Below are 26,890 nucleotides of genomic sequence, written 5' to 3' on the forward strand. Positions count from 1 at the left end.
CGCCGTAAGGGAAGGGTAAATGAGGGAGTGAAAGAAGAAAGGAAGAGAGAGGTGCCGTAGTGGAGGGCTCCGGTATAATTTCGACCACCTGGGGATCTTTAACGTGCACTGACATCGCACAGCACACGGGCGCCTTAGCGTTTTTCCTCCATAAAAACGCATGCTAAATGACAGTTGTTGTTTTTAAGAGCTTGATTTTTCCATAGTTTTGCTCTGTTATCAGACTTTTAGCAGCTTACCTTGTAGTTGTATGCCGTTTAAGCGTTGACTTTGGGGCCTATGTTCACATTACAGTTTCCAGACATCTCTCCTTTTTCAGGGGTGGTGCAAGTGGTCATCTCTTCTTGCCCATACCTCTGCAGCACAAATGGGGGTGAAAAGCTGTTGGAAGCTAGACGCACGCTAGAAAGGAACAGCGCGGCGATGGACCAGTATTGCAGTCAATGACGCTTAGGCTTCTCCACAGAACCCTTAATTGTTCCTTTCCAACTAACAGCCGATCATACGAGTTTACGTCAAGCTGTCTAATTCACTGGTGTTAAAATTCTCCTAGGAATATCGAATGAGCAGCAATAACCAAAAAAAAGCCGAAGTAATGCTTGGCCTCCTCAACGCTGTTTTACATCTGCACGCCATTCAGTCCACTTCGGATTAACGGAAAGCGTTTCTCGGTGTATTCGTTATGTCGGTTTGGAGCCCTTGTTTTAGCCCGAGCGCGCAAAGCAGCGACTACCGTGGCCTGGCACAGCCATACTTTCCTCAGGTTTGTCGACTAGCGCGGTGACGATGGCTGCTGAGTGCCGATAGCAGGCTGCTGGATGTAAGTCAACAACGCTACTCGCGCAGGCATGTTGCGCACAGGTGCTCACGAGGCGGGCTTCTCCTCGTAGCTGCGGACAACTCTCCAAAGCGCCTCCCATCGAGTGCGTCGGCAAACAGCGCGCCGCCGCAGCGCTCCTCACCGCACCGAGGCTGCCGCCGTCGCTGCCGGGCTGTTGTTACCTGACCGCCCGTACCTGTTTTGAAGGAAAGGAGGCGGAGTGGCAAGGGAGGCTCGAGCGGCCGCTCCCGCTGCCGGTCGAAGTTGGCTCTCGTCCGCTGGCTCACATCGCTGGCCGTTTGTGGTGCCTCAGCGTCACCGCCTTCCGCTGACGAGGCAGCGCCGCTGTTGTGTCACAAAGGCCCGCTCCAGCCAGTGGGACCCCGCAGATGACGACGACCACGCTTGTCCGAAGGTGGTGCCGGTGACACCGAACAGGTGGCGGCGAGCGGTGAAGCTTCGCGCGCAGCCATGGAGACCGGCGCGGTCGTGACTGCGCTCACGTTGTGCCTCGCTCTGCTTTGGGGGTCTGGTGAGTCCCTTTGGCTTTTTCGAGCGCACCACGACATTCGTAAGCCAGGCAAAAAGGAGAAGACGGCCAGCGCGATCGTCTCGGTTCGCGGGCGCTGTACTTACCTGCGCGCACAACTGTGTCAGTTGCCTCGCGAGGCGTGGCGCCGTTATGCGTGATGCATGCGCTGACGACGCTGTTGTTTCGTCGCACCCAGGCGCCGGCTCTACATACGTGGACACATTGCGCGGGACGCGTGTCATACGCTATGCCGCGTCGAGTAAAGGGGGAAGAAAATATCAGGAGCCGGCTTTTGAGTGTCGCGCGTTTCTGCGGCGACGGGCTGGCGGTTAGGCCTATGCGATCACGATCGGCGTTTGCGCGGTTCAGGAGTTCAGGTTGCTGCAAGTCTCCGAGGGTTGAAACTCTGCCGTCGGTGTCCTGTCGTAGGAGCGCACGCGTGAGCAGAAGAAGAAAGCGGTGCATCTGGGTCGATCGGCGACTGTCAGGTGGCGGCCACCGGACGACGTGCAACGGTTTCACGCAACGGCGGCAGCGGCGGCGCGTGTTTCCGAAGTGGTCGCATAGCGTGCTTCCTTCCCGCGAGGTTGATCGGCGCGGGGAAAGAAAAAAGAACGTGGATGGCCAGGCAGCGCTTGCAGATGTGCGTCCGCCGGACGACCCGCTTGCCGAAGGTCAAGCTCCGTGCATGAATGGCGATTCTCTTGCCGGCCGCCCTCCGACCGCTTGCGCGCCGACAAAGCGGTCCGTTCGGTTCGGGGCCGCGTTGGTTGAACTTGTTACGCGTTCGAACGCGCGCGCGCTGGGCACCCGGTGACATCGCGCTTGGACGCCTGCCCACATTCCGGCGCTCGACAGGCGGCGTGGCTTCGCCTCTCGAACGCTTCATGGGAGCGCGGGAATTTCGCGGTTACCGCCCAGGCCTGACGTCACCGTGCGCCAAGAGCGCGGATGGTGAACCGACGCTCGGAGAGGGTGCAGCGGCCGGCTTTGCGCGCAAGGACACGGTATGGATCGAGCGATCGCCCCTGGAATCCCGCTGAGCGGATGGGTTGCTGCAAAAAATACCGGCGTGCTCTAAGGTGTTAAGCAGCGTCTTTCCCACGGGGTCTCCCCACCCCCAACACGCGCCATCGCGTTACTGTAAGATAACGTTGTGTTCATGGAGGAAGGGGCAGATTACAGGCAGTACAAGTGCGCCAACCAAAGCGTCGCAAATTCCTTTCAACTGGCACGCTTGGTTTCCTCAGCCCACAGTGTACGTTTTTGTTGAGTCGGAGCAATCCTATGCGCGAACACCGATGCCAACGCTTCTACTAGCAGTGCCGATCTTCCTCAAGGCCCTGACACGAAGGCTAATTGCAGGGTGATGATACTGCGACACGGGCCTTTCTCGTCCCACCAACCGCTTGGAAAGTATACCACGCAAGGGTTCAGAAAGCCGCGCTGCTTCTACGTTTCATCAAAGCGAAACGCATATAATGGACGCGTTGCTTGTTGCTCGCGGTCATCATTTTCTCAGAAAAAAATCAGAGGGCGAAAATGGCACACAGGGAGAAAAAAATTGTGTATCCCTGTCCCTTTGGCAGTAGAGCGAACACGGTTCTTTTCTGGGGTAATTTTCCTTTGTGTACCATTTTTGCTTGTTCGCCATAGAAGGTACAGTGTGCTTGTGATAGAACATATCTCCTATGCAAATACATATTAGTGTGCTGCGCTTTCCTGCGTAAGCCTCTGAGTTGCGTGTATATGTGTACGGAGATTATTGCTACCTGCCTCGTCTGCGTTCTGCTTCACTGTGTAATGCATCACGGGTAACACACGTAAGGCAACTCCTGCACATATGTTGTATACTGTATACTAGCGCAGCGCGGCACTGTTTAGTCTATGATGACACGTTGCGGCTGTTTATAGCTGGGGGCACTGTCTCCCTGATGTATTTCAGGAGGCGTATGCACAAGGTCCTTACTCGCCACCACAGAAGTCGTCTGCAGTGCGGGAACAAGAGCTAGTTACAGGCTATAGTTAGATGCCTTCAGACGATTATTTGGGCTTCACTTTGGTATGTTTAGTGTTCCTTCAAAAAAAAAGGTGTGCGTGGGCCTTATGCGAGAATTTTCCTGCCCGTGAGTGAACGCAGAAATCTGTAAGCCCTGGGCCTCTTTGTGCCATTTGAATGCGGGAATGCGTTTGACGTCTACATTCGCGGTTTTCTGTCCGAGCGCGACAACAATATATTGGCCGATTGGCCCTAAATTGAAGAACCCATGTTTTTATATGCTTCTATATAATCAATGGACACGAAAAAGAAGATAGAGGAAAGGAAGGAGCAGCAGACAACAAAGAATACTGCGGAGCCTAGTTTTACTTTCATCTTGTTCACATATGCATGAAGCCTTCCTTTATCGCTAAATATCTACAGTCGTTTTCTTTGGCACTCGTCACCAAACCATGGGCTTTGGTGACGTCGTCACCAAACTCGTCACCAAAGTCCTCATAGATATATGTGCCAAGTCAGAAGAAGTCACGAAGATAACAGCCGCTTTCGCCCTCTACATGGAACCTGTGGCCGCATCTCCAAGCGTTAAATTTATTCCTCCAGTATAGGTAGCGGTTGTACTTTTCGGTTTAAATTGAAAAAAAATACGATAAAAGTGCGCCGAATTCAGTTATCGAAATTCGCTTTTAATAGAATATTGTCAGTATCCTTGACATGCATGCATCAGCTAGCTCGCTATCGAGAAGGAATTAGACTTAGCCAAGGGAGAAAATTAACAGACTGTGCAAGCCAGGGCCGTGGTGGGATGGTGTACCATTGGATTAAGCAGCGCAGTTATGCGTTTCGAGGTATTGCTCCGTTGCCTACACGCCCCTGCATGCAGACTGGGTGGCGCCAACCGTCGTCTCCTATCGCAGCGCCGTTGATCGCTGTCAGCACCCGCTTTGGACAGTTACTTGGTCAAGGAAGTTTCTCCACTGCATGTAAGGACACGCGAAACCATGCATACGCATCGCGAAAAAGCGTCATGTTCTGGCTACCGAGACGGAGCGACCGTCAACACGCAGACCACATGATGCCCCGTGCTCTCACTCAACGTAGCGCAACAACCCAGCGATAACTTTGCAACCCACCTTTTAGAAATCAGCTTCCAATTTCTCTTTGTTCAGTTGTTTCATAAGTTAACTTCTGTTTCTTCCTTTTGTTGGCGATAGCATTTCTTCATGCAAACGCAACTATAAGTGCTTTACCAGTTATTAACGAGCATTTGTGCGTTACTTACTGGCAAATCGAATGCTCAGGCCACCGTGGCTCAGGCTGACAAAAAAGCCAAGATGAACTCCGAGTGACTTTTGACCACTCAGGAATACCTATTATATCACCGAAAACCGGTAATTAATCTGTAGGAAGTAATATGCGTCGAACAAGCAACTGAAACTGCGTTTTGAAACAAAACATAAAAATGCCCGCCGAATTTGCAAAAAATAAAAACAGAAGAGTCCAAAAACACAAGCGTAGGCCAGTCCGGCGTTGGCGTGCACAAGACTGGAAGCTGTTTTTCTTCTTTCCTACGCGTGTTTACTTAGAAAAGCTTCCTTTGTAGAAACGTGGAGCTTAGAAACACGTCACATCTTCACTGCCTGACGGTGGAGATGTGTCTAAAGTCATGCGCAGCAAATTATAGCAGCAGAAACTTGCAGCAACAGCAAATCACATCTGCCTTGATCCCAGGAGGTTCATTACAATTCAGCATTCATGAGCATTATTTCGTACAGCCACTGAAAACAATATGCCAACAGCAGCAATCAAGACAAACTGTACGTTCTGCGAAAGAGAGAAGACTCTCCTCACCCCATTGTATATACTTCGCCGCAAGCAAAAATGTCGTTTAGTTTCTTTTTTCGTTCGTTTGGCATTGTCGTTTCGCTGCTCGTCCCGATCGATTACCGATGATAAAGTATAGAACAAAGTTGCAACTGTGCCCATGACGAAGCGCGATTGTCCACGAGAGGAAGGTTGGTAGTAGTATAGTAGTAGGCTTTCTTTGAGGCAAGATTACAAAGTTTCTCCTGGGTGAGAAGGCTAAAGGCAGTTTCCCGCCTGACGAGTCCATTCCACCCTTGACAGCAGTGGCAACTACCTCAAGAATTCATTCGAAAGTACGCTTACATCAAAAATACAATAAATGAAAATTACACTGTGGGTATCAAGAGAAGCTTTTGATTTCCTAAGGTGTGGCAACGGGAACATATATTATAGTCACCAAACTGCTGGGAAAAACTAGGTCTCTCTTGTAGTATACGGCGCCGCTTTTCCGATTGTTTCACAAACCCGTGCGGGATTGTTGTAACATTGCTTGTTCGAGCTCCCTTTTCATGCATCTCATAGCCAGGGTTCGCTTGTGTGGCGACTGCACTGCGTTCCTGTATAAGTTGAGCGGGCGTTCTTTCATTTGACAGTTTGAAGCAAGCACAAATGCAAATTGTGTAACACAGTTCCAATTCGCCGGAGGAGTGCCACTACTAGCGCTTGACTGCAGCGCTCGGGCTTACGACCGGCCAGTGCAAAGCATGAGTGCGCACTCGAAAGAGCTCGTCTGACAAAGGTGTGTAGCTGCACATTGCTCTTGCGAGTGTAGTTCTGACCCGGGATACATGCTTCCTGGTCTGTTGTAAGCGCGAGGAGCAATATAACACTCCACTCGCTGTTTCCATCATTCTATTATACAGCCGCCCAATGGCAGCTGTGGTAACGCAGACTATAGAGCACGCCTGGAAAGGCGCCTTACGCTTCCTCGTTATGACTGGCTTCGCCGAGAATACGCGGTTCCAGAAGGCATTCCACGTGCAGACGAGGCAACTTCGTCACATAGTAACTTGGCTAGGGTTTTAGAATTCAACAACGGTCTCAGAGTACAGGCCGGGGGAGGGGGGGCAAGAGGCGTGATCGACCTCTATAAACCGGTGCACCTTTTTCCTTCCAAACTCCTTTCTTGAACTGGCTTCTCTTATTTATCTTTGGTCTGGTCACAATGCCTTGCCGCAGCCTACTTACTGTCCCGAGTTAAATTAACATTAGTTAATTAGCAGAGTTCGCAGATAAACATTAGTTAACGGAATAATAAGCGCACAGGTCAACACACACAAGAGCAGAGGAAGACACGGACTGGCGCTCTTGTGTGTGTTGACCTGTGCGCTTATTATTCCGTCAATCTGCAATGCACCATCTAGCCCGTCAGCAGGTGTTGTTAAACATTAGTTAGCAGAGGGGAACTGACTTCTCTCCCCCACCCCCCGAAAAATGTTGGGGAGGGGTAGGACTTCCTGCAAGTTGCTCATGCTAGCGAAGGTTACGTGAGTTTCACCTGCTTTCTTGTCATTCCAGACTTGTAATGGTGTTCATTCTCAACTCCCGTCACATGGCTGCCAGCCATAGCGCTGTTAACATCGCCACTGTGCTTGACGCGATGTACAGCGGTTGCGGAATGCCTGATGAATGCTAGAACTGCAGAGAAACTGATAATGGCTGCAACGTCTGTGCAATGGCTGAGGTGAATCCGTGAAGATTTATTCGTGCACGCATACTCTGGCGCTTGCTATCAATGACCTGACTTATGGCCGCTGATCGTCTGTACAAGGAAGCAAGGATTGACGACAACTACAAGCGCACTTCATCAGCGCAGCGGAGAGCGCGGAAGAGCAGAGGGGAAGCACAGAAACGAATCGTTAGGTGGAGCAGCCAGTGTGTAACCTTGACCCGTCTCTCAGGGTTCAAAAAGGTTGCAAAAAAGCTTCGAGGCTCAAAAAAGCTTGCCACTTAAGAGTTCAGCGTGTGGGAGATACACTTTATAAAAACTACAAGCGCTTAAAGGCATAGTTCGCTGCTTCTCTTAGTGCCAGGGCTTAAAAATATATTTCTCTATAGCTTCTGAAATTCCTGCCGTTTTTGTTTGTTTTTGACATCTTGCGTCGCGTACATAATTAAGGCCCTCAATCTATGAACTCCATGAGGACAAGGTTCCCTTTCAATGCATGAAGTGCACTTCGCGGTTACATTTTTACTTTCTCGTGTCCGCATATTTTTGTCCGTCCGTCCGCAGATGAACCTGGATAATAGTAAAGCGCAGACCTGGATAACAGTGGAAAGCGCCCACGTCTTAGCCAGCGTGCTCTGTATGCACAACAGCCACATACAGCGCGCACTGCATACTTGGCAAGAAGAGGGAGGAGTCTGCAGGCTAGCCATAGATTTCAGTGCTGCAAATCCTCGAGTGCTGCGACACACCGAAAGTGTGACGTACCGTCAGCGCATGTTAGCGGAACGTTTGACCACTTGCCGACAATTGCAGAAGGACCTAAAGCAGCTTTCGCTTCAGAATGGAAAGCCTCGGCATATTCAGGGGAGGATTCGCTTAGGAGGGATTGTGATCCATGTGACTAGCGGTGAACTCTGCATTGCTTCATGCATTCCAACCTGGTAGAGCTCAGGCGCCGGCACCTTCATTTCTTTTGCTTTCATTTGCTAGAGAGATTGCCAGTACTAGAAGATAAGGCCTCTTACACGGACACGAGCAGCAGTTGGTTTCTTTACACTGCAACATATTTGAGGTTTTGTAAGCTTTTTTTGTTTAGGAAAAAAGATTTTTTATTGTTGTTAGCAGAACTATGGCGCGCCGACCTGGTATGCTTCTGCAGTTCATCTAGGTCTTTTGCTATTATGGCTAGGAAGTCATCTTTTTTATGGGATGCTTCAGCCTGTGGTTTAACTTATCAGAAGCATGCCTTTACTGTTATGGCTTATTTGTCCACCTTTCAACAAAGTTCATTGTTCTAACTGGTGAAAATGATAATCTGAGTGTGAATAAATATACCTTCCCTTCAATATGTGTTGTTGTATTCGAAGGTAGCTATTAACTCATGTTGGATTCGTATTAGAAAATTTTATATCGTGCAGCCATAATTATAAATACGTTGCGACGACGCAGCACGAGAGCTCTTTTCTCCATGCATAGTTAACATCTCGCAGTTGTGCGCAGGAAAAAAAAAGCGTTCCGACGGAGGTAACGTGCACAGTGGGGCGTCTCGAGTCGTTCGCGCGGTACATGCGACTCACATGTATGCCATCCTTCCGGTGCGATATTCGAGGCGCGGTTTCTTCTCCTCGCTCCTGTTCCGTCAGCTGGAGGCTCTGACGGAGGCGTCGTTACGGGTTGTTGCTAAGCGCAGGGACTCTCCGGTGCACAGACAAAACGACGGAGTGTGATGCGCTCACAATTTGGCTGTTGGCCCCGTTGGTTACCGTGCTATCGGCAGGCTTGGCTGATCGCTGCACAGACGAAAAAGTCTACGGCTACTCGATTGCGAAACTTGTCCTTGTTTCTAAATATGAACCAACAAGCCCGAATTTCCACGTTGTCCTTGTTTCATACTATATCAGCTGAACTCAGACAATTCTAATAAAAAAGAAAACAAATGATTCGGTGGCTATTCTAATAAAAAAATGATACTCTTTGGTAGGCCAGTGCAAGTCAACGGGATGTATATGGTGCGGCACGGCACGGCACGGAACGGCAGGTTACGATACGTTATGCAATGCTATATGATATGCTATATTATGATATGTGGAGTTTAACATCCCAAAGCTTCACATCGGCCATGATCGAGAGGCCGTAGTGAGGGGCTCCGGATCGATTCGGCCCGCCTGGGGTTCTTTAATGTGCACTGACATCGCACAACAAACAGGCGTGATTGAATTTTTTCCCAGTCAGGCCACCGCGGCAAGGATTCGATCCCGCGTCCTTGGGCTCAGCAGCTGAGAGCAACATCCATTAAGCCACCGTGGTGGGTGATGTAATATAGTGTGTACACTCTTGCTCTCACCGTTCTCTTTGCAGGGAGGCGAGGGCGCAAGAAACCAGTAATGAATGAAATGATGTTATTCCAACGACTATGTACAGTAAGGTTTTCCTGTTTTTTTTTACAAAAGTAATGGGAACGTAGCGTAAACGTTTGCTGAAAATGAAAAGGATTTAAAAAAAATACTTTTAAGAAGGGGCGGAGCGACGCTTAAGAACTTACTACCACTCTTCTCCGCAATCTGTCAGAAGCTTAGTGGCATTCACATAGTAGTCATGTCGTCGTGAGGAGCGTTTCGTGCTATAGCACGGCGATGCTTAATATGAGGTAGACAACGTTAATGACTCTGTGACTATGTGCTGGGTCATCTAGCTCATCTCCACCTACGAACCTATGAAAGGGGGTGAAGTACAACGCTAGTGGTCGGTTTCGTTTAGCAGCCCGCGTGCCTCTGCTTCGAGCTCACCTTGGGCTGCGGTGGCGAACGCACAGAACTGCCTCGTGTCTGCTGTTCCCAGTGGCAGGTTTGTTGCGTCTCTTTCTACACAGCTTCTTCTGTTTAAAACTCATGGCTTAAATTCCGCAGATGTCTCCTCTTTCTCCTCTAAAGGAGACATAATATAGCGCGAATTTTTCCGACGAAGAAAAAAAAAGGGAACCCCGAAATGGGCGCTATAGTTCCAGCTAATTTATTCCTCAGCCGAGGGCTGGTGTATCCCTATATGTACATATGCACTGTGTTTCGCACGAAAAAAAAAAACAGATTTCGCATCCAGTCATGGAAACGAGTTTCGTTTGTGCAAGCTATGCCTGTTGATGTAATATCTGCTCATGGACGTAATATACATAAGCAGGCGCTGCAAAGAGCGCGTATGAAGTTCCTGCGCCTTGATTTATGTGCCTTGTTGTGGCGACCAGTCACGTGAGCCAGGGTAACGGTGAGGGCAATCAGCACGGCCTCGTGTAAACGCACGACTAGAACAGAACACTCGCGCAGCAGCAAGGACGGCAAGTTTCGTTCGATTAATACGCAACGCATCTGATCGGTGACCCACTGACCAACTTACCACGTATTGCTACGTGCAACACGTGTATACGTTGGCTGCACGCATACACGCTTGCCGGAGGAGGGCGCGGCGTGAAGCTCTGCCATGGACAACCCCATGAGTAAATGTATTCCCGGGGCAAATAAAAAGTCAGCTCCGAAAGGAGGCATTCTGGTGGAAACCTTCCAAATGAGCTGCATACTATACGTATTATATGCGTAATTTACCAAAAGAAGTTTCAGATGTGTCTGGTTTGTGCCAGAGAGGGTCTAAAGAGTTAGAGCAAGGTGATGCAGTTAGCTGCAGCAGTATCGATTTCGCACGCAGATGTCTAAAATTGGTAATATTTTGTGCTTCATTGTTCGTTACATTTCACTGCAATCTTTAATGTTGGAGTTAGTGTTCAGGCACATGGTTTAAGAGGAGTTGCAGATGTCCTTGAAACATTCACTAAAGTATGAATTGTTTTCTTATTTGAGTACCTCCAAAAACGCTACTTCAAGGTTTTACATGAGTGCTTTACTTTCTTGTACCTGTATAAAATAAATGTGCGCAAATGCTCTCAAGAGTTCGCTTGCAGCAGTAAGTGCGCACGTCTGTTGGAACTATATTCGTATTTAAAAGAGAGGAAAGAGGGGGCGGGGGAGGTTAGCATAAACTTTAATACGGTGCATTATCTCAATACAAGTTGTGACGAGGCGTAGATGTTAGGTGCCACTGGGTAGACGGGCTGTCGCCTTTCGCTCGCACTGCAAGTTTAAAGGGGCGTAATCCCACTGCTGCTGTGAAGGGATGATTATTAGGAAGCTCTGTTGTGGCAGCAATTAACTTCTTTACTTTCTAATTAGACAGAAATTGTGCTTTCTTTTTTTGTAAAGTATTCATATTTTTCGTGCATTATTCGTCTCTACTGCGACGGTAACACCACTGTTTGGTTGTCCAACAGGTTGTCGGCTTGAAGTTTGTTTTCCTGCCATTATATTAAACGGAAAAAAGGTTTCACCAGCTTACCATAGTTAACTTATTGGACAGTACAGGTGCAGCAACTCTGCAGCTTGGTGAAGAGTAGTAAATGTTTTCACTTCACCTGCATAAGCGCGATCCACACGCGTCGTCGTCTGGACCCCCGAATAACTGAGATCGGCTGTGACGTACGTCGTCATAAATGCTTTACTGCATGCCTCTCACAATTAGTTGATTTATACACATCGATCCGTAATCATTCTAGTGCATAAACGACCACTGAGATGGTGTTGCGGAGAAAAGACAACAATATTTAAAGCTGCGCACAGGGCTATGGTCAGCCTATAGCTTTGCTCTTCACAACACCACCCCACCTTCCTCGCCTCCATGCGCGTACACTCATAAAAATGTTTTCGCCTAGGCGGCGCTGGCGGCCTGGGGCTACGTGACGCGAGAATCCAAGCAGAGGCTGCAATGCAGAGGAGCAACCATTGTCAGCCTTCGTCGTGGAGCGGGGCTTGAGCGTATGGCGCCCGTAACCCGCGCGCGGGGTCGCGATCGAGGTCTTTGATCCCGCGCCAGCCGGCAGGCACGCGTGGCGAACCCCTACGGAGCCTCGCGTATGTGCTGCTTGATCAACGTCCGGATCGTCATTCGCGGTATTCGCCGCTGCGCAGCCTTCTTTCTCCGCTCGCCTCCTGCTCTCTGCCTTTCGCTTTTCTCTGCCCGCGCGGGCATAGGACACGCCTATACAGTGTACGAACGATTGCGAGTGTGCATGGCTGCATTGCATGTGTTTTGTGAATTTTTTTTTTCTGTAAGCGCCTGTGGGAGTAAATCTTGGAGACAGGAACAAAGGGGTGATGTTTCGGCCCACTAGTTTTGTCTTCGTAATTTGCGTGTTGGCACCAGGAAACAGGGCAAAACTAACTATACTTATTGCAATGAATCTGCCTATAGAATGGGCGAAATAGATTTTTATGCCTTCAGCAGGCGGTATTTATTGTGCATCGGTAGGTGATGATGTGAATGACACGTAAAACTTAATGGCTGAATCGTGCGCGGTGTCAGAAATCGCAAAAAGAGGTTAAAGAAAGAAGAGATATGAAATAACGCCTTGTGGATGAATTCTCTTGCTTAACAAAAGACAACGTCGGACACACGTGAAGTGTCCATTAAGTGTTGCCTGCGGGGCTGAAGCTTCTTAAGTGATAGAATTGAACGTTGTTGCATTAAAATGAAAGCTCAGGGCGTACCCTTTCCAGGGAGGACGTAACTTTTCTGTGCAGCCCCCATCAACCAACGGTGCATTGCACCGGTGTCCTCTTCGTCGGATGCGAAGCATGCACCGCATGCATAGTCTTTGATCCCGGGAAACGGTCTCCAGGCTGTACGATGAATGAGACAAAACAGCCGACCTCAGTCGCCGAGCAGGGCGGGCAGAGACTACTGCAGCAGGGGTGCGGGTGCGTATAGCCGTTGGTGGAGACGTTATCATAATTAGAGATGTGCTCCCGAGAAAGATAATATTTGAAGCTCTCATTTGAACTTTTGTTTCAAACTCATCTCTCAATTCACCGCCTGATAAAAATGTTGCATTCCACCGGGGGAGGGGGGGGGGCAGAATTTATTGATTTATTGAGCGCAATTCGTGGGCACGCAAACACTCGACCAATACAGTACACAGTGAACTCGGTGACACCGTTGCGGACGCCGCGAGTATACCCATGTCCTTCTGTTTACAATTCGGTGTTTTGGCGCTGTGCATCCATCTCCTAAACAACATCTAAAGGCTCTTACAGTATTAATAAATAAATAAAAGAACTTGACGGTCACAGTAAGGTCTTGTATCGCTTTCTTCGCGATAGGCTGATGCTCTTACCGGAAAGGTCACGTTAAAGGGGGGGGGGGGGGGGATTATAGTTTCTATAATCTTTGAAACAAGCAGTGCAAACACACACGACAGAAAGAAAAAAAACACGCAATGTTGACTTCCAATACCTTGAAGCATGACTTCAAGCATACCTTGTGACAACTGTAAAGGGTGGAATAAGCAAACTCAAGTAGGAGAGGAAGATAGGAAAGGAGAAAGCCTTATTGTGATGGAAATTCAAGATTTACTCTTTTCTGCGAGCAGCATAGAAGGTCCGCTGAAGCCCGCATCAATTATACATTCCATGCCACAAACCATTTAAGCAGGCCTGTGCGCTTTCTTATTATTATTGTTAATATCAACATCATCGACATCATAGAATAATGTGACAGTTTATGTGCTTACTTTTTTTCGCCTATCTACCTGGACCTCCCTGGTTCGAACCCGACCGCGGCGGCTGCGTTTTTATGGAGGAAAAACGCTAAGGCGCCCGTGTGCTGTGCGATGTCAGCGCACGTTAAAGATCCCCAGGTGGTCGAAATTATTCCGGAGCCCTCCACTACGGCACCTATTTCTTCCTTTCTTCTTTCACTCCCTTCCTTATCCCTTCCCATACGGCGCGGTTCAGGTGTCCGCCGAGATGTGAGACAGATACTGCGCCATTTCCTTTCCCCAAAAACCAATTATTATTACCTGGACCTGGCTCACTATTTCCCTCAGCGTGAGCCTACTCAAGTGGACGAGCATTCGCTGACAACGTTGGCTGTAGCAACATTTCCCGTAGGGACAGCACCCCTTCGATGCTTCTCGCTCGCATTTTGTGATGGCGGGATCGGTTTTCTCTCTTGTTTTAGACAATGTGCTGTCTGTATGCTCGAAATTCACAGAAGGAAGAAACGCAATTACAGCCTTTATATCCCATTACCGGAAGGAGAACTAAGTACGAAATGTTCAGCGAATCGCAACAGTGTTCAAAAAGCATTGCTGGGCTGGTCGGCGCAACATGTTCGTTATTATTATTATTATCATTATTATTATTATTATTATTATTATTATTATTATTATTATTATTATTATTATTATATTAATATTATTATTATTATTATTATTATTATTATTATTATTATTATTATTATTATTATTATTATTATTATTATTATTATTATTATTATTATTATTATTATTAGCCTATCAAAAGATGGCACATACCCACACTGGGGGATCGGCCAAGAATCGGGTGGCTATTCACCTGAACGCAGTTAATAAAAAGGAAAAGCACGTGGAAGCGCAACACCGGTGAATTCTTCCTCATGAACAGAGAAGGGATGAGAGTTTTGATTTCAGAATTATAAGAATAATAATAAAGTTCGTTTCTGCGACAACCCACGAAGCAAAGGCGCCGCTGTCGTCTTCTCTTTTATGTTTCCATCGTCTTTGTTCCATGTGCCGTCGCAGAATCGAGCGACAGTGTTCCGACATCCGTCGTGCTCATCCGGTGCTTGCTCATCGCCATCAACGTCTTCTCTTCCTCCAGAACACAAGCATTTCCTCCGGCCTTGGTCGAGTGACGCTTGCCTGTAGGCGTGTCTGCTTATACACTCAGCGACAGCGCGTTTTGGTGTTGACGCATCGGGAGGGTATGAATTAGCTTCCGGCCGCGACGAGCCGAATCGCGTTTTTCATATTTTTAAAAACTGGCGCGATTATTATTTACGGCTAGCTACAAACCTCTAACTTACAAGCAGGCGCTTAGCTATAATGTTAAACAGGTAAATCTACGTATCACCGTCGTGCCATAGCTAACACATCTACCTGTTCTCTGACGTTCGCCACCAATCGGATTACTATGCTGCAAAATGCGTATTCATATCTCGAAAATCCTATTTTAAAATAATACTGGCAGGTCTGACTGAAGCATTCTGCGTAATCTTGCTCATACAAAAACATTCAAGGACGCAACCGTACCAAACAACAAGCAATGCACGCAGCAGCCCTTCACTCGAATTAGCCTTCCCTACCCATATCCCACTCCTCAGCGGTGGCCCCATTAGTGGATGTGGAGAACTGCCGATCAGCAAAGTTGTCTAAATTATTTATTGTGGCGTCATTCATTCATTCATTCTGCGATAGAATCGATAAGGTTTACATGCTATGTTCTGTTAGTTGAATACCTTGTTACTGCCTAGGGAAGGGAAAAGAAGGAGCTCGTTGTGACATATACATGAAGGAATACTGAAGGAATACATGAAGGGATAGTGAAGGAAAACTTAAGTACTGAACACTGAAAGTAACCCCGAAAGGAACGTCTAGCATGGCACAGAACATTCTACTTAATAGATCTAGTAGAAATGCTTTTTAGAACTCTGAATTTAGCATTTCTTCTAGGCGGCTTACAAGTCGTGTCATTCAAACATCTTACATAGACCAGTACATAGAAGATACGGCGACGGCTGTCCAATCTGCTGCTCTTATGGACGAGGGTGGCGCTGGTGAACACTCTCAAGGTTCGCTTACAAGCAAGACATAAATACCCACGAGAGCAGCAGATTGGACAGCCGTCGCCGTAGCTCAGTTGGTAAGAGCACCGGACGCGATATTCGGAGGTCGTGGGTTCGGATCCCACCGGCGGCATGGTTGTTTTTTCTGCTGCTTTATAAGTAATTTTCTTTAAACACCGATTAATTGCCACTGCAAATTAAAAAAAAATGCAGATTAGAAACATTTCCCTATGTGCCTTGGTTTCGTTGACTGTTGGCGTCCTTAATATGTTTTTCAAACGAGCCCCTCATTTCATATGCCTTATATATATATATATATATATATATATATATATATATATATATATATATATATATATATATATATATATATATATATATATATATATATATATATATATATATATATATATGTGTGTGTGTGTGTGTGTGTGTGTGTGTGTGTGTGTGTGTGTGTGTGTGTGTGTGTGTGTGTGTGTGTGTGTGTGTGTGTGTGTGTGTGTGTGTGGATGGATGGACGGACAAACGGATGGATGGATGCCAGGCGCCAAGAACAGGCGAGGATTCTAAGCAAACATGTACAAGCTACGTGATCGCTCCTGCCACGTGTGTGCTTACAGGTGGCGTAACGAAAAGAGGGCGTCGAGGTTTTTTTTTTAGCGACAACCTTCCTTGTGTGGTTGCTTGTGTATGGATGAGTTCAAGACGAACAGCACGCATGCATTCCTACAATGCGTAGCACGGAATAGACCACAAAGTTTTAAAAAGTCGCAGAGAAGAGCGAGCCAACTTTTCGAGCATGGTACGCTGTGCTTTATATGCTATGTGTGGAGGTATAATATTTGGCTGAGATGTTCATGACTCAACGACTAGTAATCTAACTCACCTCCAAGAGGCAGGCTGCAGTCTCACTTTTGGTGCACCAAACTAATTTCGCCCTTTACACGCATGCGTTCTCTACCGCTTCTCAGGCGAGGCGATCAAGTGCTGGGAGTGCAACTCCCACGCCGACCCACGGTGCGCAGACCCCTTCGACAACACGTCGCTGCCCATCGCCGAGTGCGCGGCTAGGTCGCTGCAGCACTACCCTGGCCTCGCGGCCACAATGTGTCGCAAGATTCGACAGAAAGGTATGGTCTCTCTTGTAGGATTCAACCGCGCAGCGCAATGCTCTGGCTGCACACCTCTTCCAAGTTCTGCTCCTAGGACTGCATCGCGCCTTTGAAAGCAACGTTAAACGAAAAAGGTGTCTCACGTTTTTTTAATAGACTTGCCGCAGGCTTATAGAGTTTCTCATGCACTTACCTAGAGGGAAAAATGGCGACGAAGAACTTAGTCCACCACAGGAATGCCGGGAAGTGGTGTGTTCGTATTTGGCCTGGCCAGCGTTTGGCCGAAAGCGCGCGTTCATTCGTAACAGTAAAACTTTTCTTGAGGCAAACCCCAAAGAAATACTTTGCTAATTTTCATTCCAGCGTAATTCCGAACACTCTTTTGCGCTAAAATTCTTAAGAAGGTGAAGAACGCCTTAATGAAGTAATTTAATCCGCATCAAGTGGAGAGCATTGTGCCTACGATGGCTAAATCTATCCACTGTTTCGTAGCGTAACTGTGATTCCGTGGCAGAATCCACGTTTTCGACCCAGCATCAGCCAAGCCAAATGCGAAGAGTCCGGCAATCGCGCGGTGGATGTAGTGAAACTTATTCGTATTGCTCGTCTTGCCCGCATTTGATCAGCACATGGTATTCGACTACGACTGCTAAACAAATTATGATTTGAAATTCTTCTCATGCTGTTTTGGTTTCGATTTCAACCACCGGACAATGGCTGTGACGTCACGGTTCAGTATAGGTTACGTGAGGCGTGAAAAAATTTCATATAATAGCTGCTTCTAAATTCATTGTCACTTCGGATCTTCACTCAGGCTGCCTTAGTAAATATAGAAACGACGAAGCAGCGATTATGTCGCAGTTTTTTTCATACCTCACATGACCTATACCGAACCTTCACGTCACAGCCATCGTTTCAACGAAGGGTACTGGGCACACACAGACAAGGACGCGAAGGTTAACACTAACTCGTCCTTGTCTATGTGTGCGCAGTTCCCTTTGTTGAAATGTCTGACCGACTCGCTCAACAACGCTCTCAGCCATCGTTCGATGGGTGAAATCGAAGCTGAAACTGCACGACAGAAGGAATTCAATTATAAATGATTCATCCATCTTAGGCAAATGACGCGTGGTGCTCCATGTATAACAGTGTCTTGCCCATCATTTCAAAAATGAAAATACGCAACCAGTGTTTTACGGGCTTCCATTATGCCGAGTTGTATTGCGTCCTTGAGCAGCTTGCTGTAACGAAACTGCAGGAATACCGTTCATCGGCGTCCAACAGTTGCATTATTGCTCTGATCATATACAGGTGAGGATGATACGCCAAGTGCGCCTGCTCCACCGATGCGAGCTAGTGCTCCTTGTGGTATAATTAGCTGATCATGTGGTGCCCAGGAATCTAACTGCGATCTTTGGACTAGTTGGTAATTTACATCGGCTAATCGGCGACTGGGGGCCCGAGACTTATAAGTACAAAACGAAGAGAGAAGCATTGTGATGCTCCTCGTCTACAACAGCCTCTGCTTCTAAGAGGGGACTCTGCCAAGACCACACTGTGGCCTGCGTTTCTGTTAGCTGACAGTTCTGCAGAATTGAATTGAAATCAACCGCCGTTAGCACTTCCCTCCACGCTGCGCATGAACGTCGCGACGCTTCGCACACACGGTGTCTCACGTTGTTTCTTTGCACATATCTGCTTGGTGCGCAGTGAACGGCAACTGGCGGTTCATCCGGTCTTGCGCCTTCCTGGGCGAGCCCGGCGAAGGCACGTACGACGAGAACTACTGCCTCATGCGGACCGGCACCTACGACGTCTTCGTCGAGACGTGCACGTGCAACAGCAAGGACGGCTGCAACACCGCCCCGCACCATGGCGGACCTCTGTGGCTCCTGGCGCTGGCCACGGCGGTCGCCACCTGGACGCTGCTGGGCGCGCTACGCCAGTGACCACTTCGCGCTGCATACTCCCCTGGACCACACAGTCTACTCGGACTCCGCATCTCGTCGCCTGCCCAAGGCTCACACGCGCGTGCAATGGGAGGACAATCGCCGCGCGAGACCGGCGCTCCATCGTTGCCCTTTGACAGTTGAATGGCAGTGTGTCCCCGACGTGGGGCCCTCCTCGTGCTGTTTACTTCTTGCGCACCAAAATCACGGCATATATGGACGCTGTAACTTGTGTGATGCCGGCAGTTGCTGTTTGGTATGCAAGAACAGGACGCGCTGTCGAGCAGGAAGCAGTGCTGAAAGCCAGTCTGCATCGTGCTCCCAGCGAAATGCCACCGCTTGCGCGCGCATTTGCAGGTACACTGCAGGCCAAAGTACATAGACACTAGGTGATAGCCTGCCAAGCTTGTTGCCGAGCTAGTACTTAAGTGATTGCCCTTTCACGCGTTCTATGGTACTCTTGTTGATGGCGATGAGCGTCGGACACCGAGAACACAGGGTTAACTCCTTGCCAAGGTTGGTGGGCTGTAACAACGCCTTATACTAACTACAAAGCGCAAAATAAAGCGTAAGTATATGTGGTCTCAATTTATCACCCTACTGCTAATCGTTTACATCGGCTGTCCCGGAACGTTGAAGCACGGAACTCCATTATTATCCGTTGGCCGATTTGAAATGGCGGTTACACGGCGACTTAACAGCCATCCTCCGGATCAGCCGGCATTTATGTTTCGTCTGGATAAGCGTTGGCATGCTCTAGCGCTCGTACTCATTGATAAGTGCCTCAAAAAGAAAGATTTCATGAATGTTGAATTTTGGCCTCTGTGTTCAAATAACCGAGTGCTCAATTATGGCGTTTGCATACAAACAGCTCTCATGATATCCCTGACGTTATTAAGTTCCTGTGGTATGACGTCATCCCACGAGAAGCTAAGAGAGCATCTCCGTAAGGTGAATGATTGTTGAGCTTTGTGGTCACCGCTGCCATCAACTTAGATGTCCACCTGAAGCGACTGAATGTACGGAAATTGGTGCAGTGCCTTAATCAACTGTGATCGCTTTTACACAAATACCAGTTATTTTTTTCACGCGGTAGAAACCGCTTCCAACTGCATGCTACGTATGTGGCAATGCGCACGGTTTTTATGTAAAATTTTGTGAACGAAGGCCGTCCACAGGAAAGAATCTCAAATGCCATGACTCTCTAACTGCGCAGATATTCTCCGCCAGTGAATTCACTGGAAGGTAGAAGCTCATATCCCGTTTACTCTTACTTTCTTCCATCGTTGGAAATGATGAGCAGCCATTATCACTCATATACGGATGTCTTACTCCGTCTGTGTCACTAAGCACGGCTCGCTCCGTGACCTCGTACGAAAGCTCAATGTGTGAAGTTTCGGCTCGACGTAGGCGCAGACGTAGGAAAATTCTAGTACTGACGTTATTTGTTCAAATGATGGAATAATTACGGTTGTCATCAACACTGCTGAAGCCAACGTCTACAAATAAAAACTGTGAAGCTTTCTTAAAACTTCAACACAGAAGAAAAATAATCGTAATTGTTCCCTTGCTTTGAATGGGTCAACTCCAATTTAAGAGTACCCCAAACACACTGGACTTGTGTTCCAGGTTCGACTTATTGAATCCCTTTGCCCTCGACCTGCCATCGACCAAATCTGGCTGCTTACGTCAGTCGGTATAGCAAATCCCCGGTGAGGCCGTGGTTCCATCCTCGAGCCTCCTGCCAGGACGAATTTTCTTCGACTACAGAGACTTGAGAAACATAGTTTCCCTTTGTACGCGTGTGGCTGCGCTTAGGTAAAATAGCATTTATTTTTTATCTGCTTTCTTTACGAGAGAAAACGTATGGATGTCAACGCAAATTGAGCTCCCGTTAGGCGAGATTATGGGGGAAATTTGCTATGTCCTCGTAACTTTCTCTTATTCATACCTGATTCTCCTGTTCTTTCATTGTTTTTTTTTATTGTGGATAAACGACAAAACATGCAGTGACTGGGCCGGCTGCGGTTTGCATGCGATTAGTTGGGAACCTTGTCTTTCAGCTCTCTTTGACAATGTGCTGCGGTTGCGTCAACTGCTTTAACATGACCACTGAAACATTGGGCTTACGTGGCTAGCTGGTCAAGCTGAAACAGCGTTTGAGCACTTGACAGCATACTGTTTTCCAGCTCGCAGAGCTCAAACTGTGTCGTCGTAGGAGTATGCTCCTCTGATAGCCATCTTTTTTTTTTTCGTAAGCCAGGTTTTATCAAGTGAGGGAGAGTTCAAACTTTCCGATAAGCAAGCTTAAGTCGTTTGGTTGGCTGTACTCGCTGCCGCAGATCTCTTTGCTCAGCGTTCGCGTTGCGGGCTTGTATGACGAGCTCTGATAAGGGCTCATGAACTTGATACCCTTGAAGTTAGGACCACTGTGCTTTTGCACGCAGCCTAGAGGCGGAGTTGAAAACCCCGCGACTTCGCAGGACATTTTCGTACCTCTCTAGAGTTTCGCCATTCTTGTTTTGGCGCAGAAGTACGACCATATTTTGCTAATACTTTTTATATTTCCTTTTACTTCGGCGGTCGCTATTGCGGCGCGATATTCCGTCCATTTTGTACAACCATAGAGGATCTAAGTGCCACAAATCGCCGAGGTATAGACGCCGCTGAGACCACCTCTTTCATATTGCATTGTTATTTGGTACCCATTGGTGTCGCATTACCTGAGAGCTGTGAACAGTGTGTGCGTTGGTGTGTTGGTGGGTGCTTGTTTGCGTGTATAGGCAGTGTACCTTTTAAGCGGCATTATTGTACAAGAGCAATGCCTGTATGAATGTTCATGACCTGCATGCAAGCTTCTCTTTCCTTTTTTTTTCTCTTCCTTCCTGTTTAAACACGCAAAGTTGACCGAATATCACATTCGGTAAAAGGTATTCTGTTCCCCTCATCCGCCATTGTAGTCGTGCAGTCGGTTTCAGAGCCAATGCTCCGAAGAAAACTGGTGAGCGTAATTATCTTTTACATTTTTTTCTTTAATATCAATTGTGAATTTACCCGGCGGAAAGGTGGGAAACGTGTCTGATTCGCTGACGCCCGTGAGCATTTTCTTGGGCGCTCGCCACTCACCATACACGTGCAGTGCAAAACCCTGTACCCGTGCATCGTAAAGAAGTTTTATACTGTATGGCCAGTCGGACGAGTGCCGGCCCCTTAGGTGCTGCTGACTGAGCGTTTCTAACTGTGCTGTTTCTTGGAAAAGATGGCGTGTGCTACACAAATATGCGCTCTGTGTTGCTTGAACCGCTGTGGCGTCATGTTGACCCTTTCACATATACTGTAAGAAATCTTTTGCCAGTCGGCCACTGATGTTTTAAGTGGAAGTTTGCACAACACAGAGGACAAGCACAAACGAGTGGATAAAATGGGCGCTAGCTGCTCTTTATTTCAAGAAAAGGGAAATTCTTGCATACTTATATATATATATATATATTCTTCAAATGTTTATCAGACATGAATAAGACAAACCCGGTATAACCTAACCTCATGAGATCCTGTACACAGTTATAGGCATCTGTTGTTAGCGGTCGCCCTGTCCACTCTATCCGGCTTGTCTTCGTGGTGCGCTAAGTTCTATTTGATGTAATGAGCAACTAGCCCAGAAGTGATCTCTGCTAAACCACTGATGTATATGTACATTACCTGGTGCACAGAACATACCTAACCATATTTGTGTTTGTGCTTTAAGGGTTCTTTCTCAACTTATGCTCGTCGTGCAGCAGCCGAAATGATGTAACAATGTAATAATGTAAAAAAGAGAAAATTGTGTGTATTTCGAGTTGTCGACTTCAATTCCTTGCAAAGCGTTGTGTATTTTGCTTTGGTTTACCTTCGGGATTGCACAGCTCACAGACCATAGTATGCATGAGTCGTAGACGTATGTAACTCCTGTTATAAAGGAGCATTTCCTCATTAGCATCCACCCAATAGAAGCCATATACGGCTGAAAAGGAGTGACACAGCGTCCTTACAAAATTCGTAGTTGAAGAAAAATTCCTTCTGATCCGGGGTTTCGAACACGGCACCGCCGCCGCACCGGGGGAATCGCTCTACCAACTGAGCTAATTGCCGGGGCAGCTATCATATGGTAGGGCGAAAGTGAATTGAGAAACAACTCGAAGTGCGAGCGGTGTTGGTCCAACGTGTAGGGGCGGAAAGGTGGGAAACGGATCTGATTCCCTGATGCCCGTGCGGGTTTTCTTGGGCGCTTACCATTCACGTGCAGTGCAGAGCCCTACGCCCGTGTATTGTAAAGCTTTATACTGTATGGCCAATCGGACGAGTGCCGATCCTTCAGGTGCTGCTGGCAGAAGAACGTTCGCTAACAAATCTTTCGAAATGTGTTCTTTCCAGAAAAACATGGTGTGTGCGCTACAAATATGCGCCCTGTTGCTTGAGCTGCTGTGACATCATGTTGACCCTTTCACGTAGATTGTGAGAAAGCTTTTGCTAGCCAGCCACTGATGTTTTAAGCGGAAGTTTGCGAAACACATAGGACAAACACAACATTGGACCGTTGGACCAACTGTGTAAGTTCTGTCGCAAAAGCTCTCAGGCTTAGGCGCATGTGGCTTTCGTGAGCCCCGGGGCCACACGGCAACGCAGTGGTCGCTGCCTCTTGCTAACTTTTGTATTAAATGCGTGGATGAGGAATTCTGCTACTGAGTGAACATATCAACGGTAGTGTTTCACGGACGTACGCGTGAAGTAGCGCTTCAGTCACATGCGCGTTGGCCCGGGGACAGCGGCGCGGAAGATGGCCGTTGATAATAATAATAATTGGTTTTGGGGGAAAGGAAATGGCGCAGTATCTGTCTCATATATCGTTGGAAACCTGAACCGCGCCGTAAGGGAAGGGATAAGGGAGGGAGTGAAAGAAGAAAGGAAGAATGAGGTGCCGTAGTGGAGGGCTCCGGAATAATTTCGACCACCTGGGGATCTTTAACGTGCACTGACATCGCACAGCACACGGGCGCCTTAGCGTTTTTCCTCCATAAAAACGCAGCCGCCGCGGTCGGGTTCGAACGCGGGAACTCCGGATCAGTTGTCGAGCGCCCTAACCACTGAGCCACCGCGGCGGGGCTGGCCGTTGCCACTGGCCCAGCATCGCTGGAGGCGCTAGCCGTGGCTGCAAATAAAGGGCTTTGAGATACTGCCGTGAATTGCTCTATTCAAAGGGGCTGCTGAGCGCGCAGCGTACGCGCAACACATGGCAAATACCAATGTCAAAATCGAGTTCGGGGCTGAACCTTTGCGACTGCGACGACTCGTTTCACGGCGATTGCAACAAAAAAAAAGGAAAGTATTCGCTGTTGGTCATTGTTTAGCGAGCGTGAGGTGATGCAGAGCGGAACCTTATTACTACGAAATTGGGGTGCTGGATTCACAAAACTTTTCTTACGTGAGTTCCGTGGAACATGTTTTGTGAAAGGCTGTGCGCTTCTCGTCGGCTCTTGATATCGGGCTGTTAATTGTCTCGTTGACTGCTAAGGCCATACAGCCATCGTACACGCTGGCCGTTCCCGCAATGTTTCCAAGAATAATTCCCGCGAATACGGCCCCTGGCTGGTGGGCCATTTTGTGCGGGATTTTAAAGCAAGTAAACCGGCCAGACAGACTCAACACAAAGCACACGACGAGGCAGGACTTTGTGAAAAAGACAAGCCACCAAGTAACTCTTCAACCCATGCGTGTTTTATTCTGTCGCGGATTTTGTGTCTTCTATCTTGGCCGCTGCCAACCAGAGCTTTGAGCTTGGCCTCAGAGAACGGGCATTCATGTCCTTCCACGCCTGTTAAGGATGTCACGCGACCTTACAAAGATCGCCGAGCTAAAGGGCGCCAGTGTGGTGTCTGCCAGCTTCGGCAAAACTGTGGAGTCTTTGCTCGCGAGTTTCGCTGGGCCTGGAAGTGGAAAGCTCGTGTGCCACAACGCATAAACGCCATCCGTGAATCGCACTACGGGAGTGGTTTCCATAAAATCCCTGCGAGATGTGGCGAAACTTGGGTGTAGGTCTGATGGGACAGCGAGTTTGAATGCGTGACTTCTGAGTAAAAATTGCTCCTGGCGAAGGTGGTCACCTGACATATTACTGTAAAGCGAGGAGGCCACGACGAGATTTCCAACTCGTAAGGCACGAATAAGCTCAAAGGGACACTGAGGACTTCATCCCATTTTTGTTCTCAGTAAAAATCAATTACATGGCCCTCTTCTAAGCATGTTCGTGTGTGTCCGGTAGCGAAGGAAGTATTTATCGGTGAGAAAATTGCGTTTAGAAATTTTCCCGCCACCTGATTCAAACTCGAGATGTCTACACCGAAAGACTCCGTGATTGCCATTTTTGGGTGGCGCGTAGCCTTGCCTCTGGGATCTGTGCTAAAGAAACGTGTCTGTGCAATATAGCTTACCTTCGAAATCGGCCGGTGATAGCGACACTTGTATTTCATTTTACGGCCTTTTTCTTTCTTTGAGATAAATTAGCATCTTTGTCGTTAGAATGCGGTAATCTGGCAATACAGGCCAGCTTCAGTTTGTCCTCAGTGTTACTTGAAACCCAAATCCTACAACCACGAACTAAAGGCTGCGCATGCCCTTGCACATTGCACACCGCAGTGTGAGGTAGCAGTGAGGAAACTCATCTTTTTCGTGGCCTCGATCCGCATTGCGAAAATTATCGCGGGAGTCTGTACACGCAGCAACATACTCTGGTAGCAGGTGCAGCTGCACTACTAATTTCAATGAAGTTGCTATATTCCTTCCGAGGAAAAGCACTAAAGGCACGCGAAATCCTCGAAGTCCATCAGCAAACGGGGTGATTCCTGCATCAGTGCACGTTTGTTACAGTCAATGCTGGTCAAGCATAGAGGCTCACTCTTTTCCCAGAGAAGCTGAGCCACTATTGTGTTGTTTATTAGTATTAATTTCTCTATGCATCCCGTTCTGTCGCAGCTCCAGCTGTTTCGTTGGAATGTACGAAAGCAGGAGGCAAGACAGAAGGGTTGCGAAGTTCCCATTGGAGTCTGCCGCGTTTGCTCTACGGCCGATTATTCGTATGCAGCGAAACAAGCTGTCAGTTACAATGACGGAATGGTGAGTTCAGAAAAGCTAGTATTGTGATTTTTCGCCCTCCTCATCGGTATCATGATCAGTACAAAGCCACGCGGGGACTTCGTCGCGTGCTTTCAGCCTTTGAACTGGTTTGAAATCTCTGCTTCTATAGTATACACAACCTGCCCTTGCAAAAATGGTCTATAGACAGTAAACAGACTTCTTATAGACTCTATTGCCTTCTTATAAATATTTCTTTTTGTTTATTAATAGTCTATAGACTGTATATAGACAAAAGTCTACTTCAAGTGTATGGCCATATATCGACAGATTGTCTATAGACTCTCTATAAGATTTGTATTGCCTGTAGGTCGTTCTTCAGGGTTTGTCTATAGATTGTCTATAGACCTTATAGAGAGAAGTCTATGGACAGTCTATATAGACTGTCTAAAATTTTTTTAAATGGGCGGAGAAGTAAGTGCACGTGTCAGCACAGCGTTAACGGGCCTAACATACACTGTACCAGTGCTAAGAGCTAACAGCTTGTGTATATACTTCGTTGAACCGCAGCATGCAGGGGCAGTTAGCGTTTGGCAGCGGCGGTAACGCGACAGCAGAATGATACAGGGCAAGCGTGCCATGCCTACGTACAAGTTCTTGTAAAAATTAAACCATTCGCCTTGCTGCAATCAGAGTGTGAGCCGAAATAGGCTGCCTACCAAAGGCACACGAAAGCCGGTCAGCATATACCGTCTGTCGAAGACTCTAATGGCATTAATTTGATAAAGTAATAATAATAATAATTTGTTTTGGGGGAAAGGAAATGGCGCAGTATCTGTCTCATATTTCGTTGGACACCTGAACCACGCCGTAAGGGAAGGGATAAAGAAGGGAGTGAAAGAAGAAAGGAAGAAGAGGCGCCGTAGTGGAGGGCTCCGGAATAATTTCGACCACCTGGGGATCTCTAACGTGCACTTACATCGCGCAGCACACGGGCGCCTTAGCGTTTTTCCTCCATAAAAACGCAGCCGCCGCGGTTGGGTTGGAACCCGGGAACTCCGGATCAGTAGTCGAGCGCCCTAACCACTGAGCCACCGCGGCGGGTTTTGATAAAGGATCCGATTTCTTTTTAAGAAATA

General features: G+C 47.8%; 1 protein-coding gene across 1 annotated transcript; it reads left to right on the top strand.

Annotated features, from left to right (window-relative positions):
• Positions 1-970: 970 nt before the first annotated feature.
• Positions 971-22,496, top strand: LOC144115198 (UPAR/Ly6 domain-containing protein crok-like). The gene is made up of 3 exons (XM_077649468.1): positions 971-1,352; positions 16,558-16,716; positions 18,409-22,496. The coding sequence occupies exons 1-3, from the start codon at positions 1,292-1,294 to the stop codon at positions 18,645-18,647; spliced, it is 459 nt and encodes a 152-aa protein (XP_077505594.1). The 5' UTR covers positions 971-1,291; the 3' UTR covers positions 18,648-22,496.
• The last annotated feature ends 4,394 nt before the right edge of the window (positions 22,497-26,890 follow it).

Source organism: Amblyomma americanum, chromosome 1, assembly GCF_052857255.1.
Source record: "Amblyomma americanum isolate KBUSLIRL-KWMA chromosome 1, ASM5285725v1, whole genome shotgun sequence".
Lineage (NCBI taxonomy): Eukaryota > Metazoa > Arthropoda > Arachnida > Ixodida > Ixodidae > Amblyomma > Amblyomma americanum.

Coding starts and splice junctions, on each gene's coding strand:
- LOC144115198 (XM_077649468.1), top strand. CDS start 1,292: ATGGAGACCGGCGCGGTCGTGACTGCGCTCACGTTGTGCCTCGCTCTG. Junction 1,353..16,557: donor CGCTCTGCTTTGGGGGTCTG/GTGAGTCCCTTT, acceptor ACCGCTTCTCAG/GCGAGGCGATCAAGTGCTGG. Junction 16,717..18,408: donor TCGCAAGATTCGACAGAAAG/GTATGGTCTCTC, acceptor CTTGGTGCGCAG/TGAACGGCAACTGGCGGTTC.